This window comes from Nicotiana attenuata, unplaced genomic scaffold (assembly GCF_001879085.1).
Source record: "Nicotiana attenuata strain UT unplaced genomic scaffold, NIATTr2, whole genome shotgun sequence".
In the NCBI taxonomy this organism is placed as follows: domain Eukaryota; kingdom Viridiplantae; phylum Streptophyta; class Magnoliopsida; order Solanales; family Solanaceae; genus Nicotiana; species Nicotiana attenuata.
The window spans coordinates 388,142-405,418 of NW_017670755.1; the positions used below are offsets into that span (position 1 = coordinate 388,142).

At 38.6% G+C, this 17,277-nt stretch overlaps 2 protein-coding genes and 1 pseudogene across 2 annotated transcripts; 1 reads left to right on the forward strand and 2 right to left on the reverse strand.

The window, feature by feature from the left end:
- Window positions 1–12,844: 12,844 nt before the first annotated feature.
- On the forward strand, window positions 12,845–13,580 carry LOC109243034 (annotated as a pseudogene).
- A 278-nt stretch (window positions 13,581–13,858) lies between these two features.
- On the reverse strand, window positions 13,859–15,098 carry LOC109243036. The gene is made up of 4 exons (XM_019409926.1): window positions 14,994–15,098; window positions 14,609–14,638; window positions 14,313–14,501; window positions 13,859–14,134 (listed from the first exon to the last, which is right to left on the reverse strand). Exons 1-4 carry the CDS (start codon window positions 15,096–15,098, stop codon window positions 13,859–13,861), a joined length of 600 nt encoding a protein of 199 aa, XP_019265471.1.
- Window positions 15,099–15,571: 473 nt separating this feature from the next.
- LOC109243037 (putative protein TPRXL) lies at window positions 15,572–16,864 on the reverse strand. The gene is made up of 2 exons (XM_019409927.1): window positions 16,762–16,864; window positions 15,572–15,807 (listed from the first exon to the last, which is right to left on the reverse strand). The coding sequence occupies exons 1-2, from the start codon at window positions 16,862–16,864 to the stop codon at window positions 15,572–15,574; spliced, it is 339 nt and encodes a 112-aa protein (XP_019265472.1).
- Between the last annotated feature and the right edge of the window lie 413 nt (window positions 16,865–17,277).

A 17,277-nucleotide genomic window follows, 5' to 3' on the forward strand; every position in this document is an offset into this window, starting at 1 on the left:
CCCAACCGGTTGTAGCTCGGTGGTAAATATATAACTGCCCAATCGGCCATAACTCGGTGGTAAATGCATGACTGCCCGACCGGCCGTAGTTCGACAGTAAATATGTAACTGCCCAACCGGCCGTAGCTCGATGGTAAATGCATGACTGCCCAACCGGCCGTAGGACGGTGTTAAATGAATATGCATGACTGCCCAACCGGCCATAGCACGGTGGTAAATGCATGAAGATGCATGTATCACTATATTTCAAACATTAACATCTTTATCAAATACCTCCATAGAGACTTAGGAACATACTTAGATATGCTTGAATATCATTTTACAGGAATGAATAACATAGACATCCTTAACTGCTAAGAGTAGAAACACTTATGAAATAGCATTACGTTTACGTATCGTTACTTGGATCATGCCAAAGGAAGCGAGGATTAGCCTTAACATACCTGATCCGGTTCTCTGGACAATCCTTCTAACACACGACAATTGCGACAAACAGGTGACGGCAAGATCGGAGTGTGGAAAATCCGTATGATATTCTTGAGAAAGATTGTACCGCGCTTTCTTAGAATTGCAAATCCCGGTGCTATTACGCAGTATAACTTCGTATGAAATTGAAGCAAAAATCACGTTGCAGATCTAACTCACTTTGTAAAGATTCATATGAAATCATATTGTAGGATTAATATCTCTTTGTAAAGCTTTTCATTATTTTGTAGAGATATAAAATAAATTAGAAGGATTTTTAAGTCTTCAGGTGTGGGCCCCACATTTCAAGGCTTGGTGTCACATAACCACCCTTAAATGTGCCACCTTTCAATCTCTTTTAAGAGTCATTAATTGGAAAGGGGGTGGTGCCACGTTTGGGGGGGGGGGGGATATGTGGGTTAAGTCTTATCCAACAATTTCATAATTAATTAGGTGATATCCTATTACCCAATAATTAACCAATTACCCACATAATTAAGAATTATCTCAAACTACATAAAATACTACACACTTTTAACACACTTTATGTACCCTACTGTCATGGTCATGTGGTACCTTGTATGACACTAGTCCATAAATATCGAATATTCTAGCTCGGGCCGTATTTATCTCCAAATGTCAAACTTCGACCAACCTCATTTTCTTCAACTCGTTTACCCTCTCACCTTTACGACTTTACTTATCACTTGTTATAAATATCATAAGCACTTATATCCTCAAAAATAGTCTTATCCTTGAACCTATGTCAATTATATTACGGCAAATCCAACGTACAAAATCACGGGATGTAACATCCTTCCCCCCTCTAGAAACATTCGTCCTCGAATGTTAAATCTTAGAGATTTACAAAATTTTCTCTTGGGTCTCCTTTGTGAACTAAACTAAAATCCAACCTCTATATGAAGTCTGGACTATTCACAACCTTTTGTACTTGAGTGTTTCGTATCTTCTTCACCTTTACCTTACTTACCTTTCAATCTCGCATCGTATCTACTGTTTCTTTCATAACCTCCCTTCCACATAGGTGGAAATTACGCCTTAAAGCTCTATTGTGATACTTGCATCTCTGGTGCATACAAAATCTAGTGAAAGCTTCATACTAGCTTCTTACGACTTAGCTTTATGGTACGATTTGGAAATAAAAAAGGGTAATATTTCCTAAATGCCCTATAGCCTCTCAGTTATAAGTGTGGCGCGCAACACACCTATAATTGAGACTCTACTAGGCACGACTTTGTAGACTTTCTAGGACATGACCGGCTTTGATACCACTTTGTTATGCCCCAAACCTGGGAGGCGTGGCTGGCACCCGGAGTCGTACTGGCCCCAGTGAACCACTCTGTAACTCATTTTTTTTTCTACCTATCATGGGCCAACATGGCCACAACTTGTAATGTATAATTATAAGTGGGCAAGCGTTGTATCAATGAACCATCATTCTTAAAACATGAATATATATGGGTCGTCAAGGCCTCTAACATACTGTACAAAATGAACCTCTGTCTAATAAGCCTCTAGGATTATTTGACATCAAATGAGACAGGATACCGGCCTACCCATAAGTCTGTAGCAAAACTCTGACATGATGAATCATACACTCGGCTGCACTCCAAATGAGGTGGAGTCTTACCGATCCTTCGCTGAATGCTAACCTCGTCTACTATGAGGGCTCGTCAAACTAATTTTCTATACCTGCAGGCATGAATGCAGTGTCCCCAACAAAAGGACGTTAGTACGAATAATGTACCGAGTATGTAAGGCAGAATTGAAACATAACAATAAGTCAACATTAATTAAAGACATATAAGAATCAACCTGAATCTCTGAAGTGCCACCGTATATGCATACTTATTATACTTATATATNTATATATATATATATATATATATATATATATATATATATATATATATATATATATATATATATATATATATATATATATTGCTTCTCTTTGAGACTATTTCTACTATCCATATCGTATGATGCATGACTGCCCAACTGATCAGTGATAACTGCCCGACCGGCTGTAGCTCGGTGGTAAATGCCTAACTGCCCAACCGGCCGTAGCTCGATAGTAAATGCATAACATCTCGACCGGCCGTAGCTCGATGGTAAATATGTAACTGCCCAATCGACCGTAGCTTGGTGGTAAATGCATGAGTGCCCGACCGGCCGTAGCACGATGGCAAATGAATATACATGACTACCCAACCGGCCGTAGCACGGTGGTAAATGCATGAAGATGCATGTATCACTATATTATAAACATTAACATCTTTATCAAATACCTCCACAGAGACTTAGGAACATACTTTTTTTTTGGTCGAACAAAAAAGATTTTATGTATCACTTGTCAAGTTACAACTCAAATATAATTAGACTACTCTCTAATTGTCCTTTCTATCAGTTATTTACAAATATATCTATACATTTTCTCTATAAATGTTTTCAATCCAGATTTTCTCTCTACTCGTATGGCTTCTTCTAATTGCTTCAAGTGCTCTATACTTGCAATCTTGCTTAATCTGCTTGTATAACTGCCCAGGTCGTAACACCTTGTGTTCCCATAATGCTATATTCCTTGCTCTCCATATGTGATACACAACTGTTGCTAGTACAGAAAGCACTACAGCTCTGCATGATTTCCCTTTGATATTCCTGGTCATTCTTCTCCCTAGCCCCTGCAGCTCCAGGTTCCTGGTATCTATGTTTAACCACCTCAGCGTGTCTTCTATGCATCTCCTCGCTAATGGGCATTCAAAGAACAAGTGAGCAATTGTTTCTTCTGCGTTTCCATATATCTCACAAAGGCTGTCTTTGCTGATTCCTATTCGTTTCAGCCTTTCTTTCGTCATGAGTTTGTTATGTGCCACCAACCAGCAGATTATACTGTGTTTTGGCATGTTCAATTTATTCCATACCCACCCTCGCCAAGGCCAGTCCTCCTTAGTCCCTTTTTTCCAGTCATAACCACTCCTGATTGTATAATCTCCATTGGCTGTTAGCCAGTGATTTTGTATGTATCCACCAACAAATTTATCTCTTATAGAACCAATTTTCCTCCAGTACCAGCTGCAATCTGTAGGGGCCTTGTACTGCCACCAATCCCTTCCTATTAAGTAGATATGATTTACCCATCTAACCCATAAATTGTTAGTTTTAGATGCTATGTTCCATACATATTTTGCTATGGCCGCTTCATTCCAAACTGCAGTGTCCTTCACCCCTAAACCTCCCTGTCTTTTTGGTCTGCAAACCAAGTCCCATGCTACTAGAGATGGCTTGCTCGTATAGACTTTACCATCCCATAGAAAGCTTCTACATATCCCTATGATGTTTTTGATGACTTTTTTCGGCAAGACAAAAATGGATGCCCAATAAGTGTGTATGTGCATTAGGACTGCATTCACCAATAGTACTCTCCCTGCATATGATAAATTCCTTGTCCCCCAGCTTTTAATCTTCATTGCCATTTTGTCCACTAAGATTTCACAATCCATTGCTGCCAGCTTCTTTGGTGATATAGGTACCCCAAGATACCTAAATGGTAGGGATCCCCTCTTATAACCTGTTAGTTCACATAAGTTCTGCAGACTTTGATCATCCATATTTGCACTGAAAACATTAGACTTTGCAGCATTTGTAGTTAGGCCTGATGCATTTGCGAAGCTTTGTAGTCCTCTCAACATTAGTACTACAGCTTGATACTCCCCTTTGCAGAACAGTAATACATCATCTGCAAAGTATAAATGATTGAGTTGCAGCCCTTTACATTTTGTATGATAAGCAAACCCCTCTTGGACAGCCACCATTCTCATAATTCGAGTAAAATACTCCATACATATCACAAACAGCAATGGGGATATTGATCCCCTTGTCTCAGTCCCCTTTTTCCTTTTATGCAACCATACATGCCTCCATTGATTGCTAGTGTATATTGAGTAGTTGTGATGCACCTCATTATCCAGCTTATGAACTGACTTGGGAAGTTCAGTACATATAGCATTTCTTCCACAAATCCCCATTCTATTGAGTCATAGGCCTTCTTAAGATCAATTTTTATAAGACAACTCTTAGTAGTATTTTTCCTATTATAGAGTCTCACTAAGTCTTGACATATTAGGATGTTCTGAACAATAGATATCCCTTCTACAAAGGCACTTTGATTTTCAGAAATGATCCTAGGCAGTACCCTCCTTAATCTTTGGCATAGCATTTTTGATATTACCTTGTATACAGTGTTGCAACAAGCTATTGGCCTGTAGTCTCCTACTGAATCTGCATGAGTCCCTTTTGGGATGAGTGTTATGACAGTGTTATTTAGCACTTTCAACAGCTTCCCATTCTTGAAGAATTCCAGAACTTCTGCAGTAACATCTCCTCCAGTTATTCTCCAACTATCTTTGAAGAATTGACTTCCATAGCCATCAGGACCAGGACTCTTATCCCCTGCAATTTCCCATAATGCATGTTTTACTTCCTTCTCTGAATAAGGTGTCACTAGCATTTTCCTATCCTCTTCAGTCACCACAGCTCCTTGCTTCACTAGGTTACTACACACATGATCTCTATCATCCTTGCTAGTACCTAGTAGGGATGTATAGAAATCAATGAAAGTGGTAGCAACTTTTTCCATGTCTGTGACATTAACTCCATCAGCATCTCTTATAGAGAAAATTCTGTTGTTGTTTCTCCTTGCCTTTATACTGTTGTGGAAGTATCTTGTGTTATGATCCCCTTGCTCTGCCCAAAGTATTTTACTCTTCTGCCTTAGATACTTATATCTAGCTTCTTCCCAGCTACTATATGCCTGTGCTAGTTCCTTCTCCTGTTTATGTAGCTCATGATCCACAGGATTTGCCTGGATTCTAGCTTGACATTCTTGAAGTTCTTCTTTGCTTGATCTGCTTTCCTTTCAACTTCACTAAATTTGTTCTTGTTGATCTTCCATAGTACTTTTTTAAGTCTGTTCAGCTTCCCCACTAGTTGATATTGCTTGCATCCTGATATCTCTACTTGCCAGCTTTCCTCTACTTTTTCTGAGAATTCTGGTGCCATACTCCACATGTTAAAGTACTTAAATTGCTTCTCCTTCTTGTTTCCTCCTTTTTCCCAGCTGAGAATAGCAGGACAATGGTCATACAACCCTTCTTCCATTTAATGAACTGTGGAAGCAGGGAGAGTTGCTAACCAGTCACTATTAACTAGTACTCTATCTATCTTGCTCATTACCTTGTCATCCCCTTCTTGCTTGTTATTCCATGTGAAATAAGCACCAGTGGATTTTAGATCATGTAAGTCACAGTTCTCTACACAATTCTTAAAGTCTCTTATTTCAGCCATAGTGATAGGACTCCCAAGCCTTTCCTCTTTATGTAGTACACAGTTGAAATCTCCCATTACACTCCATGGCCCTTGAACTTGGCTACTGATTTTCCTTATCTCCTCCCATAGTTCTCTTCTAAGTGCCTGATCATTAAATCCATACACCACAATTATGTGCATCATCTCATTCCTTCCTCTATGTTTGACCTGACAGTGAGTTATTTGTGCAGTTACTGTTACTATGTCAACCTCATAGATTTGAGGTTTCCATAGTAACCAAATCCTACCCCTAGGATGTTTATGCAGATTTGTACTAAATGACCACCCATTACAAAGATTAAGAGAGGCTTGTTGAGCCTTTGTTCTCTTAATCTTTGTCTCCAGGAGCCCAAATAGTCCAGCCTTAGCATTGTGCAGAAATAGGTTTACTTCTTTCTTCTTGGCTGTCCTATTTAGACCCCTTACATTCCAGCATCCAATATTATCCATTGGGTAGGGGGTTGCCCCCACCCTTTCCAGTGTCATGGCCCAAACTAGCTTGCTTATCTCCAGGGTTAGATGAGCTTGCTATACTTCCATTTTCTCTTGTATTATCATCACTGTTCTTTGCTAGTACTGCATAAGAGTTCCCAAGTGACAGAGTCATCTCTCTTGCCCTTGTTAATGTATTGCTTTTCCCTTTCTTCTTTTGCTGCACCATCACCTCTATCTCCTTTTCTTTACTCTTTTCATTTCCTGCTTTATCTGTGCTCTCCTTAGTCTGCTCCCCTTTGTCATCAATTTCCTGATCATCTTGCTTTTGGTTTGGTTGCTCCTTTACTTCCTCCTTCTTCATATTCCTCCTGCAGTCTTCTTGTTCATGTCCAAAATTATTGCAAGTAGGACAATGCACTGGCTTCCATTCATATATTACTTGTTGCTCTATGATCTTCCCATATTCATTTTCAAACATGATCATTGAGGGATACTGCTGGTTAATTGATACCTCAACAAGTATCCTAGCAAATGTGAGCCTTTCCTTCTGTGATGTAGCACTGTCTGCCTTCAATGGTTTCCCTACCATTCCTGCAATTTTGTTAGTGCACTCTTCCCCCAGTATTTGATGTCCAATCCAATGAGTCTGATCCATATAGGGATCCTATCAATAGTCTCCTTTTTCATGTCAATATCCTGCTTCCAAGGCTTAATTACTATTGGCTTTTTATCAAACATTTGGACTCCTTCCTCAACTGTTCTATTTTTGGCTTCTTCCGACTGAAATCTAACAAGGAAAACTCCTTTATTCACTACTGCAACTTTATCGATACCTCTGTTTCCCCAAATTCTTTTGAAATATCCTTCCATGACTGCTAGTGGGGGATTAGATCCCAGCACATAGCAGATCACTGCTGTTTTCCAATATTCAACCTCCTCCTGGAAATCCTCAATTGTGATTTTCACGTTTTGTTGTGTCAATTCCCCACTACTCAGTTCAAATCCTTCAATTTGAGGGATTGGTCCCACTACATTGCTCCATGAATTAGTAGTTTTTTGCACTTTCCCTTCCTCTGTTTCCGCCATTGTTTCTTCTTCTACCATATTAGCCCATGAGCTCTTCCCACTGCTCTGCATGTTACTGTTACCACTTGTATTTGTCAATTTGCACTGATTTGGCATTTGATCCATTGTTCCTTTCTCTAGATCCAATGGTACAATTCCTTGGAGCACATTTATACTTTTTGTTTTCTTCGCATCTGCAGATTGCGGTACATTCTACTTTCCTCCATTTGTGATGTTGCCCTGCCATTGTTTTTCTCCTCCTCCAGCTTTCGATTTCCTTCCCATGATCAGTTTTCACTGAGAGGATTTAGGAACATACTTAGACATGCTTGAATATCATTTTTACAGGAATGAATAACATAGACATCCTTAACTGCTAAGAGTAGAAACACTTATGAAATAACATTACATTTACGTATCGTTACTTGGACCATGCCAAAAGAAGGGAGGATTAGCCTTAACATACCTGAGCCGGTCCTCTGGACAATCCCTCTAACATACGACAATTGCGACAAACACGTAACAGCAAGATCGGAGTAGGAAAAATCCGTATGATATTCTTGAGAAAGATTGTACCGTGCTTTCTTAGAATTGCAAATCCCGTTGCTATTACGCAGTACAACTTCGTATGAAATTGAAGCAAAAATCACTTTGCCAATCTAACTCACTTTGTAAAGGATTCATATGAAATCGTATTGTAGGATTCATATCTCTTTGTAAAGCTTTTCATTATTTTGTAGAGATATAAAATGAATTAGAAGGATTTTTAAGTCTTTAGGTGTGGGCCCCACATTTCTAGGCTTGGTGTCACATAACCCCCCTTAAATGTGCCACCTTTTAATCTTTTTTAAGAGTAATTAATTGGGAAAGAGGGTGCTTCCACATTGGGGGGGGGGGATGTTAAGTCTTATCCAACAATTCCTTAATTAATTAGGTTATCTCCTATTACCCAATAGTTAACCAATTACCCACATAATTAAGAACTATATCAAATTGTTTAAAATACTACTCACTTTTAACACACTTTATGTACCCTATTATCATGGTCATGTGGGTACCTTGTATGGCACTAGTCCATAAATACCTGGTATTTTAGCTCGGGCCATATTTTATCTCCAAATGTCAAACTTCGACCAACCTCATTTTCTTAAACTCGTTTACCCTATCACCTTCACGACTTTACTTATCACTTGTTATAAATATCATAAGGACTTATAACCTCAAAAATAGTCTTATCCTTGAGCCTATGTCAATTATCTTACGACAAATCCAATGTACAAAATTACGGGATGTCACATAAGTCAAATGCAAAGGTGGAAGATAGCCATAGAGAAGTTCAAAAGGAGAGGTTTGTATAGCAGAATGTGGACTAGTGTTGTACCACCATTCAACAAGAGAAAGAAAGAGTGAACAATCTGTGGGTGAGTTAGTGCAAAAACATCGTGGGTAGGTTTCGAGGCATCTGTTAAAGACCTCAGTTTGTCCATCAATTTGGGGGTGGTAGGCAGTAGAAGTTTTCAAAGTGACACCCTAAGCAGTGAGGAATTCTTTCCAAAAACAGCTAATGAAGAAGGGATCTCTGTCACTAGTAATAGAAGCAGGGAAACCATGGATCTTGAAAATGTTGTCCATAAAGATAGGAACAAGGGAATGAGCAGTGTAGGGATGAGATAAGGCAATAAAATGAGCATGCTTAGTTAGTCGATCAACTATGACCCATATAACAGATTTCCCTTTAGACTTAGGGAGACCTTCAATAAAATCCATGGTGATGTTAGTCCAAGGGAGAGCAGGTATGGGCAAGGGTTGTAGAAGACCAGTAGAGGCTCCAATATCATATTTATTTCTCTGACATACAGAGCATTTGTGAATATAGCTGATGATTCATTTTTGATCCCTTTCCAATAAAAATAGGTGAGCACCTTCCTAGTGGTAGCATCAATCCCAAAATGACCACCAAAGGGATAGGAATGCCAAAGAGTAAGGATTTTGGACCTCAATGCAGCATCATTTCCAACCAGTAGTTTATCTTTCCTTCGAAGCTGGTCATTCAGCCACGTGAAGTTATTTTGAGGCTGCTGTTGTAAGGAAGCAATGAGAGATTGAAGCTCTGGATCATCTTGCCAACTTGCTTGGATTTCCTGCCATAAATCAGCTTGGACTGAAGATACCATCATCACCATGAGTGCTGCACCTTGAACTCTAGATAAAGCATATGGAACAATATTTTCTTTACCTTGTTTGTATTGAACTTCAAAATCAAAGGGCAGAAGTTCGGATAGCCATTGGATTTGGGAATTAGTGTGTAAATTTTGCTCCAATAAGTATTTCAATGCCTTCTGGTCGGTTCTAACAATGAAATATTGGCTGAGAAGATAATGTGTCCATTTGGTCATAGCAAAGACCAAAGCTAGGAGTTCCCTTTCATAAATAGATAGAACAACATGCCTAGGTGCTAGGCGTTTGCTGATGAAAGCAATGGGGTGATTATTCTACATAAGGACAATCCCAATGCTAGTGCCACTGGCATCAGTTTCAACAACAAAATGTAAGGAATAATCAGGAAAAATTAGGACAGGTGCAGTAGTTAAGACCAATTTAAGTACAGAGAAGGACTGTGAAGCAGCATCAGTCCGTAAGAAGTTGTCTTTCTTCAGCATATCTGTCAAAGGTCGACTGATAAGGCCATATCCTTTGATGAATTTCCTATAGTAGCCAGCCAAACTAAGGAATCCCCTCAATTGTTTAACATTGACAGGGGTAGGCCACTGCTGCACTGCTGCTATCTTCCTGGGGTCAATAGCAACACCTTGAGCTGATATGAAGTGACCTAAGTACTCCACACTTGGAACCCGAAATACACACTTAGAATGTTTTGCTAAGAGGTTGTTCTACACCATCAGCTTGAAGACTGTTTGTAAGTGTAGGACATGATCTTGCAAAGTCCTACTGTATACTAGGATATCATCAAAGAAAACAGGTACAAACTTTCTCAACTCCTGAAAAAATGATTCAATAAGCATTGAAAGGTGGATGGGGCATTAGTGAGGCCAAAAGTCATAACCAAGTACTCATAAGGCCCCCTGTGAGTTTAAAAGAAGTTTTGGAAACATCCTTAGGAACCATTCTGATTTGGTGGTATCCAGATCTTAGATCAATCTTAGAAAATATAGAAGCACCTGCTAATTCATCTAACAAATCATCAATGATAGGAATAGGATACTTATCCTTAACAATGCACTAATTCAGTTCTCTATAATCAACACATAATCTCCAGGTTCCATCTTTTTTGCCCACCACCACTACAGGTGAAGAAAAAGGGCTGTTGCTATACTGTATGACTCCTTGCTGCAGCATCTCTTTAACTAGCTTTTCAGTTATGTCTTTCTTCATGGGAGAGTATCTGTAAGGTCTAATATTTATTGGTTTGGTTCCTGGATGTAAAGGAATCCTATGATCAAATGCACCCGTTTGTGGTGGCAGTGTTGTAGGTTCTGAGAACACTTGTTTGTAGCTATCAAGAAGCTCACTGAGTGGTTGAGGTAAGGTTGCATCATCAGGAAGATTCATGGCATGCAGGAGCCCTTCACCCTCAGCATCAAAGAGGGTATATCAATTTTGACTTGCAGCATAAATAACTGAGCATCATCACTTTGATATCTGTTAACAACTTTAGGACTAGAGAGTCTGCAATTTTCTGATACTCCCTTCAAAATGTGTTGCTCACCCCTGATAATTAAAGGTCATGGTGAGGCCAGAGTAGTCTAATGTGACTGGGCCTAATGTCTTCATCCATAGTGCTCCTAATACCAGATCATATCGACCAACGTGAAACACAACAAGATTTGACATATAAGTAGTGCCTTCCAACATCCACTGGAAATTCTGTACCACACTAGATGTTGCCTCCAATGTATTGTTTCCCAAACTAACATAACTCAGCTTAGTAGGTATAATAGTGCATCCTAGCTTCTTAGCTGATGTTGAATCTATGAAATTATGGGTACTACCCCCATGCAATAGAATTTGAATGGGTCGCTTGTTATTATAACCTGTTACATGGATAGTTTGAGGTCCCTAAATATCAGGTAGAGCACACAATGAAATGTGTGGATGTTCACCCTTAGCAGTGGTCCATTCTTCAGGAGGTAGCTCAGCATCATGCTGAATATTTCCTTCTTCCCTAGAAGAGGATCCTGATGATTCAAGCTCCAATACAAACATCTATTTGGGAAGATTACATTTGTGGCCAACAAAGTATTTTTCATCACAGAAATAACATAGTCATTGTGCCCTCTTTGCTTGCATCTGAGCTGGAGATATAGTCCTTCTGTTCCTAGGTACTACACCATTGGTAGCAATAGGTAAGGCCAGCCTTGGTGTAGGTACTACTGCTTGGTAGGATGTACTACGAACAATTGGATTCTCATAAGAATTTCTCCTAGCAACATAAGCAGTAGAGTGTTTGTGAACTCTGGCATTTGCAGCTAGGGTAGCTTCAACAAGTCTAGCTAACCTACATGTCTTAGCTAGGGTCTTAGGCTCGTGGATCATGATACGATTCACTAATTCCTCCTCCAAACCACCAAGGAAACAGGAGATAGCCTGCTCAACTGTTAGATTACACTGGGCCACTAATCTATCAAAAGCAAATTGAAACTCTCTTATAGACCCTGTTTGTTTCAATTGTTTCAGTTCAAGCATAGGATCAGAGATGTCACCACTAAAGGTTTCAATGAGCTCAGCTATGTACTCATCCCACACAGGTAACACAGGTAAATTCCTACACTTAAGGTATGACTGATGCCAAGCTAATGCCTCATCATCGACATTCATAGCTACTAATCTCACCCTCTGATTGAGAGGAGTTTCATCCTTTGAGAAATGTTGTTCAATTGTATACAACCATGTCTTAAAATTCTCTCCACTAAAATGTTAAGAAAAACTAGGTTATGATTTCGATTAGCATTAACACCGTAAGGGTTGGGACCTAGAATACCCTGACCAGACTGGAGCACTTTGTCCCTAGAAGTCGATGTAAATGCATTATCCTTTGATTGTTGACTAAATTGCAGACCATCGAAGGAGTTTTTGAGAGCACTCACCATCTGCACAAGTTCGGCATGATATTTGTCCAAATCATCTCATAATTCCTGTTGTTTTTGTGCCATTTTTGCCCGCAGATCTAGCTGTTGAGCTGCTAGATCCTCCTACTACTCCTGCAAATCCATGGGTTGATTATCAATCACAACATCAATAGCTCGTCGTAGGCCTATCGTCTACCAAGCTCTGATACCAATTGATATCAAAATTTAGGTACCAAGCCAATGTAATAGTGTAGTCAAGAAAAATGAGAGAAGAACAAGAGAAATAAGAAGAAGATGACAGAATTAAGAGAGATGAAGGAAAGAGAACTGGGATCCAATATAATATTCTGAATGAGTTACATTTCAAATACTTGCTATTTATAAGACTAAAACATGCTAAGGAAATGCAGAAGTAAATGCTAAAATGTAAAAAGTGTGACTCAAGTGATAACCCCTTTTCCTGCCAAAATCTTTAACTAACTTTCAAAATTCCTAATTGCCAATTTATGTATCAGAAAGGACACTAGTCAGGTATAAATAATCGTTCAATTCATCATTCTTATGTTGCTAGATTATTATTTTTTCTATTACTAAAGTTTGGTTACTCTTCTAGAACGAAGTAGGAATAGCTGCTATCAAAATAATTGAGCTTGATGTGGTTCTTGAAGAAGAGCATGTAGTGCAGCATAGGGACATCCAAGATTATGAATTAGACAAGTTTCTATCATACTTTAAGCGGTGTGTCATACCACCAGAAGGAGGTGTTGCATCTGGATTCAAGAAACCAAAGGAGGAAGTATTTGAAATGAGGTTGTATGTCTGTAAGGGTAAACAAGTTGTCTGCATGAAGCAGGTACAGAAGCATAAGTAACTTGTTGCGTAAGCTCATTTGGAAATATGCTATCTTCTTCAGCCGTGGTTGAGAATAATAAGTATATCTGATCTAAGATTTCTATCAGGTCCCTTTTTCGAGGTCCTCGCTAAACCATGATGATGTGTTCATTGTGGACACTGAAGACAAAATATATTAGTTTAGTGGTGCAAACTCCAATATCCTGGAGAGGGATAAAGCAAGTTATTCAGTTACTAAAAGAGACGTATCATGACGAGACGTGTGATGTTGCAATTATTGGTAAGTAGAATCCACAAAGTAAAATACACTGTAGTGTGCAATTCATATATTTTTATTATAAGCTTCAAAATCTGTCAAAATCGCCATAAAAATTTAGGTAGAGTTAAGGAGAATGTACAAGAGAGTGACATAGAAGATTCTCGATCATTTTATGATTTTTTCCAAAAATAACAAAAGCATCTAATGCTGTACATAAAATGATATATATACATTGGGCCTAAACTACTGACCCGTGGACTAAAATAAACCTACTATCTGTACAAAATAAACTTATACAAGTTTGGGCTCATTTGTGCCGCAGCCCAGATGCCATATAGTCTCCAAGTCCAACAATCCCCTCCCTCAAGTTGGAGGGGAAAACCACCTGCAACTTGGAAAGAAACCGATGGTGACTCTGCCAAGCTAATGGCTTGGTAAAGATGTCAGCGAGCTGCTTGGCAATAGGAACATGAGCCAATTGAATCAGGCTATCACCTAACTTGGTCCGAATAAAGTGACAATCCACCTCAAAATATTTGGTACGCTCATGGAAGATAGGGTCCTTTTTTATATGAACAACAACCTGATAATTATCACAAAAAATAGAATCACGAACGGAAATAGAAACATGCAAGTCAGCCAAAAGTCGAACCAGCCAAGTCAATTCTGCTACCACTTTACTAAGAGCTCAATATTTAGCCTCGGCAGAATATAGGGAAACAACAGACTTTTTTTTTATTTCCAACCAATCAAGCTATCACCCTATAAGTACAAAAACCAGTGACAGATCTGCGGGTATCAACACATGTAACCCAATCACCATCTGGATAAGTAGTCAATGTAAGATCACAAGAGTATGAAAAGAACAGTCCAACATCAGGCGTGCCTTTGAGGTATCTCAAAAGGTGCACAACAGCAGACATGTGAGGAACTCTTGGATACTTTAAGAACTGGATAAGATGTTGGATAACAAAACAAATGTCAGGTCAAGTGTGTGTGAGAAAAAGTAATTTTCCAATCAAATTCCTAGAGGTCTTAGGCTTGGCAAGCAAATCACCAGAATCAACAGGCAATTTCTCATGAAGTTCTAAAGGAAACACCACAGAAGAAATATCAGAACAAGCATACTCAGACAACAAATCAGCAATGAACTTCCTTTGGTTCAGCAGTAGACCAAATGAGTAATAAGAAACCTCAGTGCCTAAAAAGCAGTTCAAAGTGCCCAGATCTTTGATTTTGAATTGATCATATAAAATAGTTTAAAATCAAGGATAGCTTGGGGATCATCACCACTCAATATTATTTCATCAACCCTCGGCAAAAAGAGAGTAATCATTGATAGAATGAGTAAAACCTCTAGAACATAAAGCTTGAGATAATTTAGCATATCATTTCCTTGAAGCTTGGTGAAGACCATAAAGAGACTTTCTTAATCTACATACCAGAGGAGCAGAAGAAACAGATGGCCTAGAAACTGAAAGACCATGAGGCAACTTCATGTAAACTTCTTCATTCAAATCACCATGAAAGAATGCATTATTTAACATCTAGTTCAAATAAGAGCCACAATTTTTAATAGCCACTGCTATGAGGTAATTGACAATGGACATCTTCACAACAGGGAAACATGTCGCAGTAAATCAACACCTTTCACTCGTGTGTCACCCCTAATGACAAACCTAACCTTATACCTTTTGACACCACCATCATCTTTATATTTCACCTTATAAATCCATTTGAATCCAATATATTTCTTGCCTTTAGGTAACTCTACAATATCCTAAGTGTGGTTAGCTTTTAGAGCCTTTAATTCCTATCTCTTTGCATCTTGCCAAGAAGGAATAGAGGCTGCCTGAGAATAGGTGCTAGGCCCAAATTCAGCATGCTCAAGAATGGAATGGGAACAAGAAGAGGTGGATGGAAGAGTGCAAACATAGTCCTAAAGATAAGTAGGAAGATGATGTTCCCTAGAAGATCTTCTTATATGAGAAGAGGGAAGAAAAGGTGATGGAATAGAAGGTCAAGCAGGTGAATAAGAAGAGGAAGTGGCATCAGAAGAATAAAAAATGCTAGAAGGGGAAGATGAATCTGCAATAGCAGAAGGAAGAGAGGAAGAAGAAGGTGAAGAAGAATCTGCAGCAGCAGAGGAAGAGGGAGGAGATGGCGGAGAATAAAAAGAATCAGTAGATACACCAGAAGGCACATGAGCAGTATTAGAGACACAAAGAGATGAGATGGAAGTAGCATGAACCACATCTGAATGAGAAAAAGGGAAATAATATTCATGAAATATGACATTCCTAGATATGAAACATTTCTTAGTGGTTAGGTTGTATAGTTTGCATCCCTTTTTAGCAAAGGGACATCCAAGAAAAATGCATGGAATACCCCTGGGATTTAATTTATCTCTGTGCGGTATATGAACTCTGGCATAACACAAACAACCAAAAGACCTCAAATGAGAGTAGGTGGAAACCTTACCATACAACATTTCAAAGAGGGATTTGTCATTGAGAAGTTTGGAGGGTAATCTATTAATGATATATGTGGCTGCCAATAAACAATCACCCCAAACTGCATGGGTAAATTGGATTGAAACAACAATGTTATACATGCTTCAAGAAGGGTTCTATGTTTATTTTCAATCACCCCATTTTGTTGAGGGGTGTAGGGGCAACTAGTCTGATGAATTATTTCATTTTCTGAGTAGAATGTAGAAGCATAAGGACTAGAACCCAGCTCTAAAGCATTGTCACTCCTAATGGTCTGAACTTTAGTATGGAAATGAATCTTATCCACTACAAGAAATGCTTTTATCAAGGGAAAATCATTACTTTTAACCTTCATTAAATGTAGTCCAAGTGGCTCTTATATAATCATCTACAATTGTAAGGAAGTATCTAGCCCTAGAATAAGTTCCTGTATGATAAGGTCCTTAGGTGTCTATGTGTATGAGTTGGAAAGGTTAAGTGGTAGTAATAGAACTATCTAGAAAAAGCAGTCTAGTCTGCCTTGAGATAGGAAAAACATTAGAAATAACAGGCTGTTTAGAAGATAAAGAATGAGATAAACCAAAAATCAGTTTCATCCTAACAAATGGAACATGTGCAAGTCTTTGATGCCAAGACACATCCATATTATTCATTTCAGTAGCATTATAATTAGGGATAATAGTGGACATATTTGGTAAACTAGGACAGCTAGACTTACAAGTGGATGCAGAAACATGAGAAATAGAAATAGAACTAGAAATAGGAGAATTATAGGCAAATTCAGAAGTAGGGACAACACAAGAAGAACCAACAGTATTCATGGAATGCAAATTAGTAAAATATTAGTATTAGGATGGTCTTTTCTAGACAAGCTTGTAAGGACCATTGTCTAGTTTACCAAGATCCAGAGGCTTCTTCAGATAAGGGCATGTGGTATAAGTAAACAAGATTCATAAGCAAATAAGACAAAATGCTTAAATTATTGTATGTTCCTATGCATAGAAATGAGATTGTGCTGGAAAGAATGAATATAAAGAACTTTATGAAGAATGAGAGATGGATGCAAAGCAAAATAACCAATGCTATTCACCTTTACTTTGTATCCATTAGGTAAAGACACAAGATAAGGATAATGTAAAGGAGTAGGATTAGTAAGGAAATCCTTATTAGATATCATGTGGTCAGTAGCTCCAGAATCGATTATTCAAGGTAAGTCTATTATTTGATAAAGCAT

Coding starts and splice junctions, on each gene's coding strand:
- LOC109243036 (XM_019409926.1), bottom strand. CDS start 15,098: ATGTTAAATAATGCATTCTTTCATGGTGATTTGAATGAAGAAGTTTAC. Junction 14,639..14,993: donor CTGTTTCTTCTGCTCCTCTG/GTATGTAGATTA, acceptor TGTTTCCTTTAG/AACTTCATGAGAAATTGCCT. Junction 14,135..14,312: donor CTGGTTTTTGTACTTATAGG/GTGATAGCTTGA, acceptor GATAATTATCAG/GTTGTTGTTCATATAAAAAA.
- LOC109243037 (XM_019409927.1), bottom strand. CDS start 16,864: ATGAATACTGTTGGTTCTTCTTGTGTTGTCCCTACTTCTGAATTTGCC. Junction 15,808..16,761: donor TCATGTTTCTGCATCCACTT/GTAAGTCTAGCT, acceptor TTTCTCATTCAG/ATGTGGTTCATGCTACTTCC.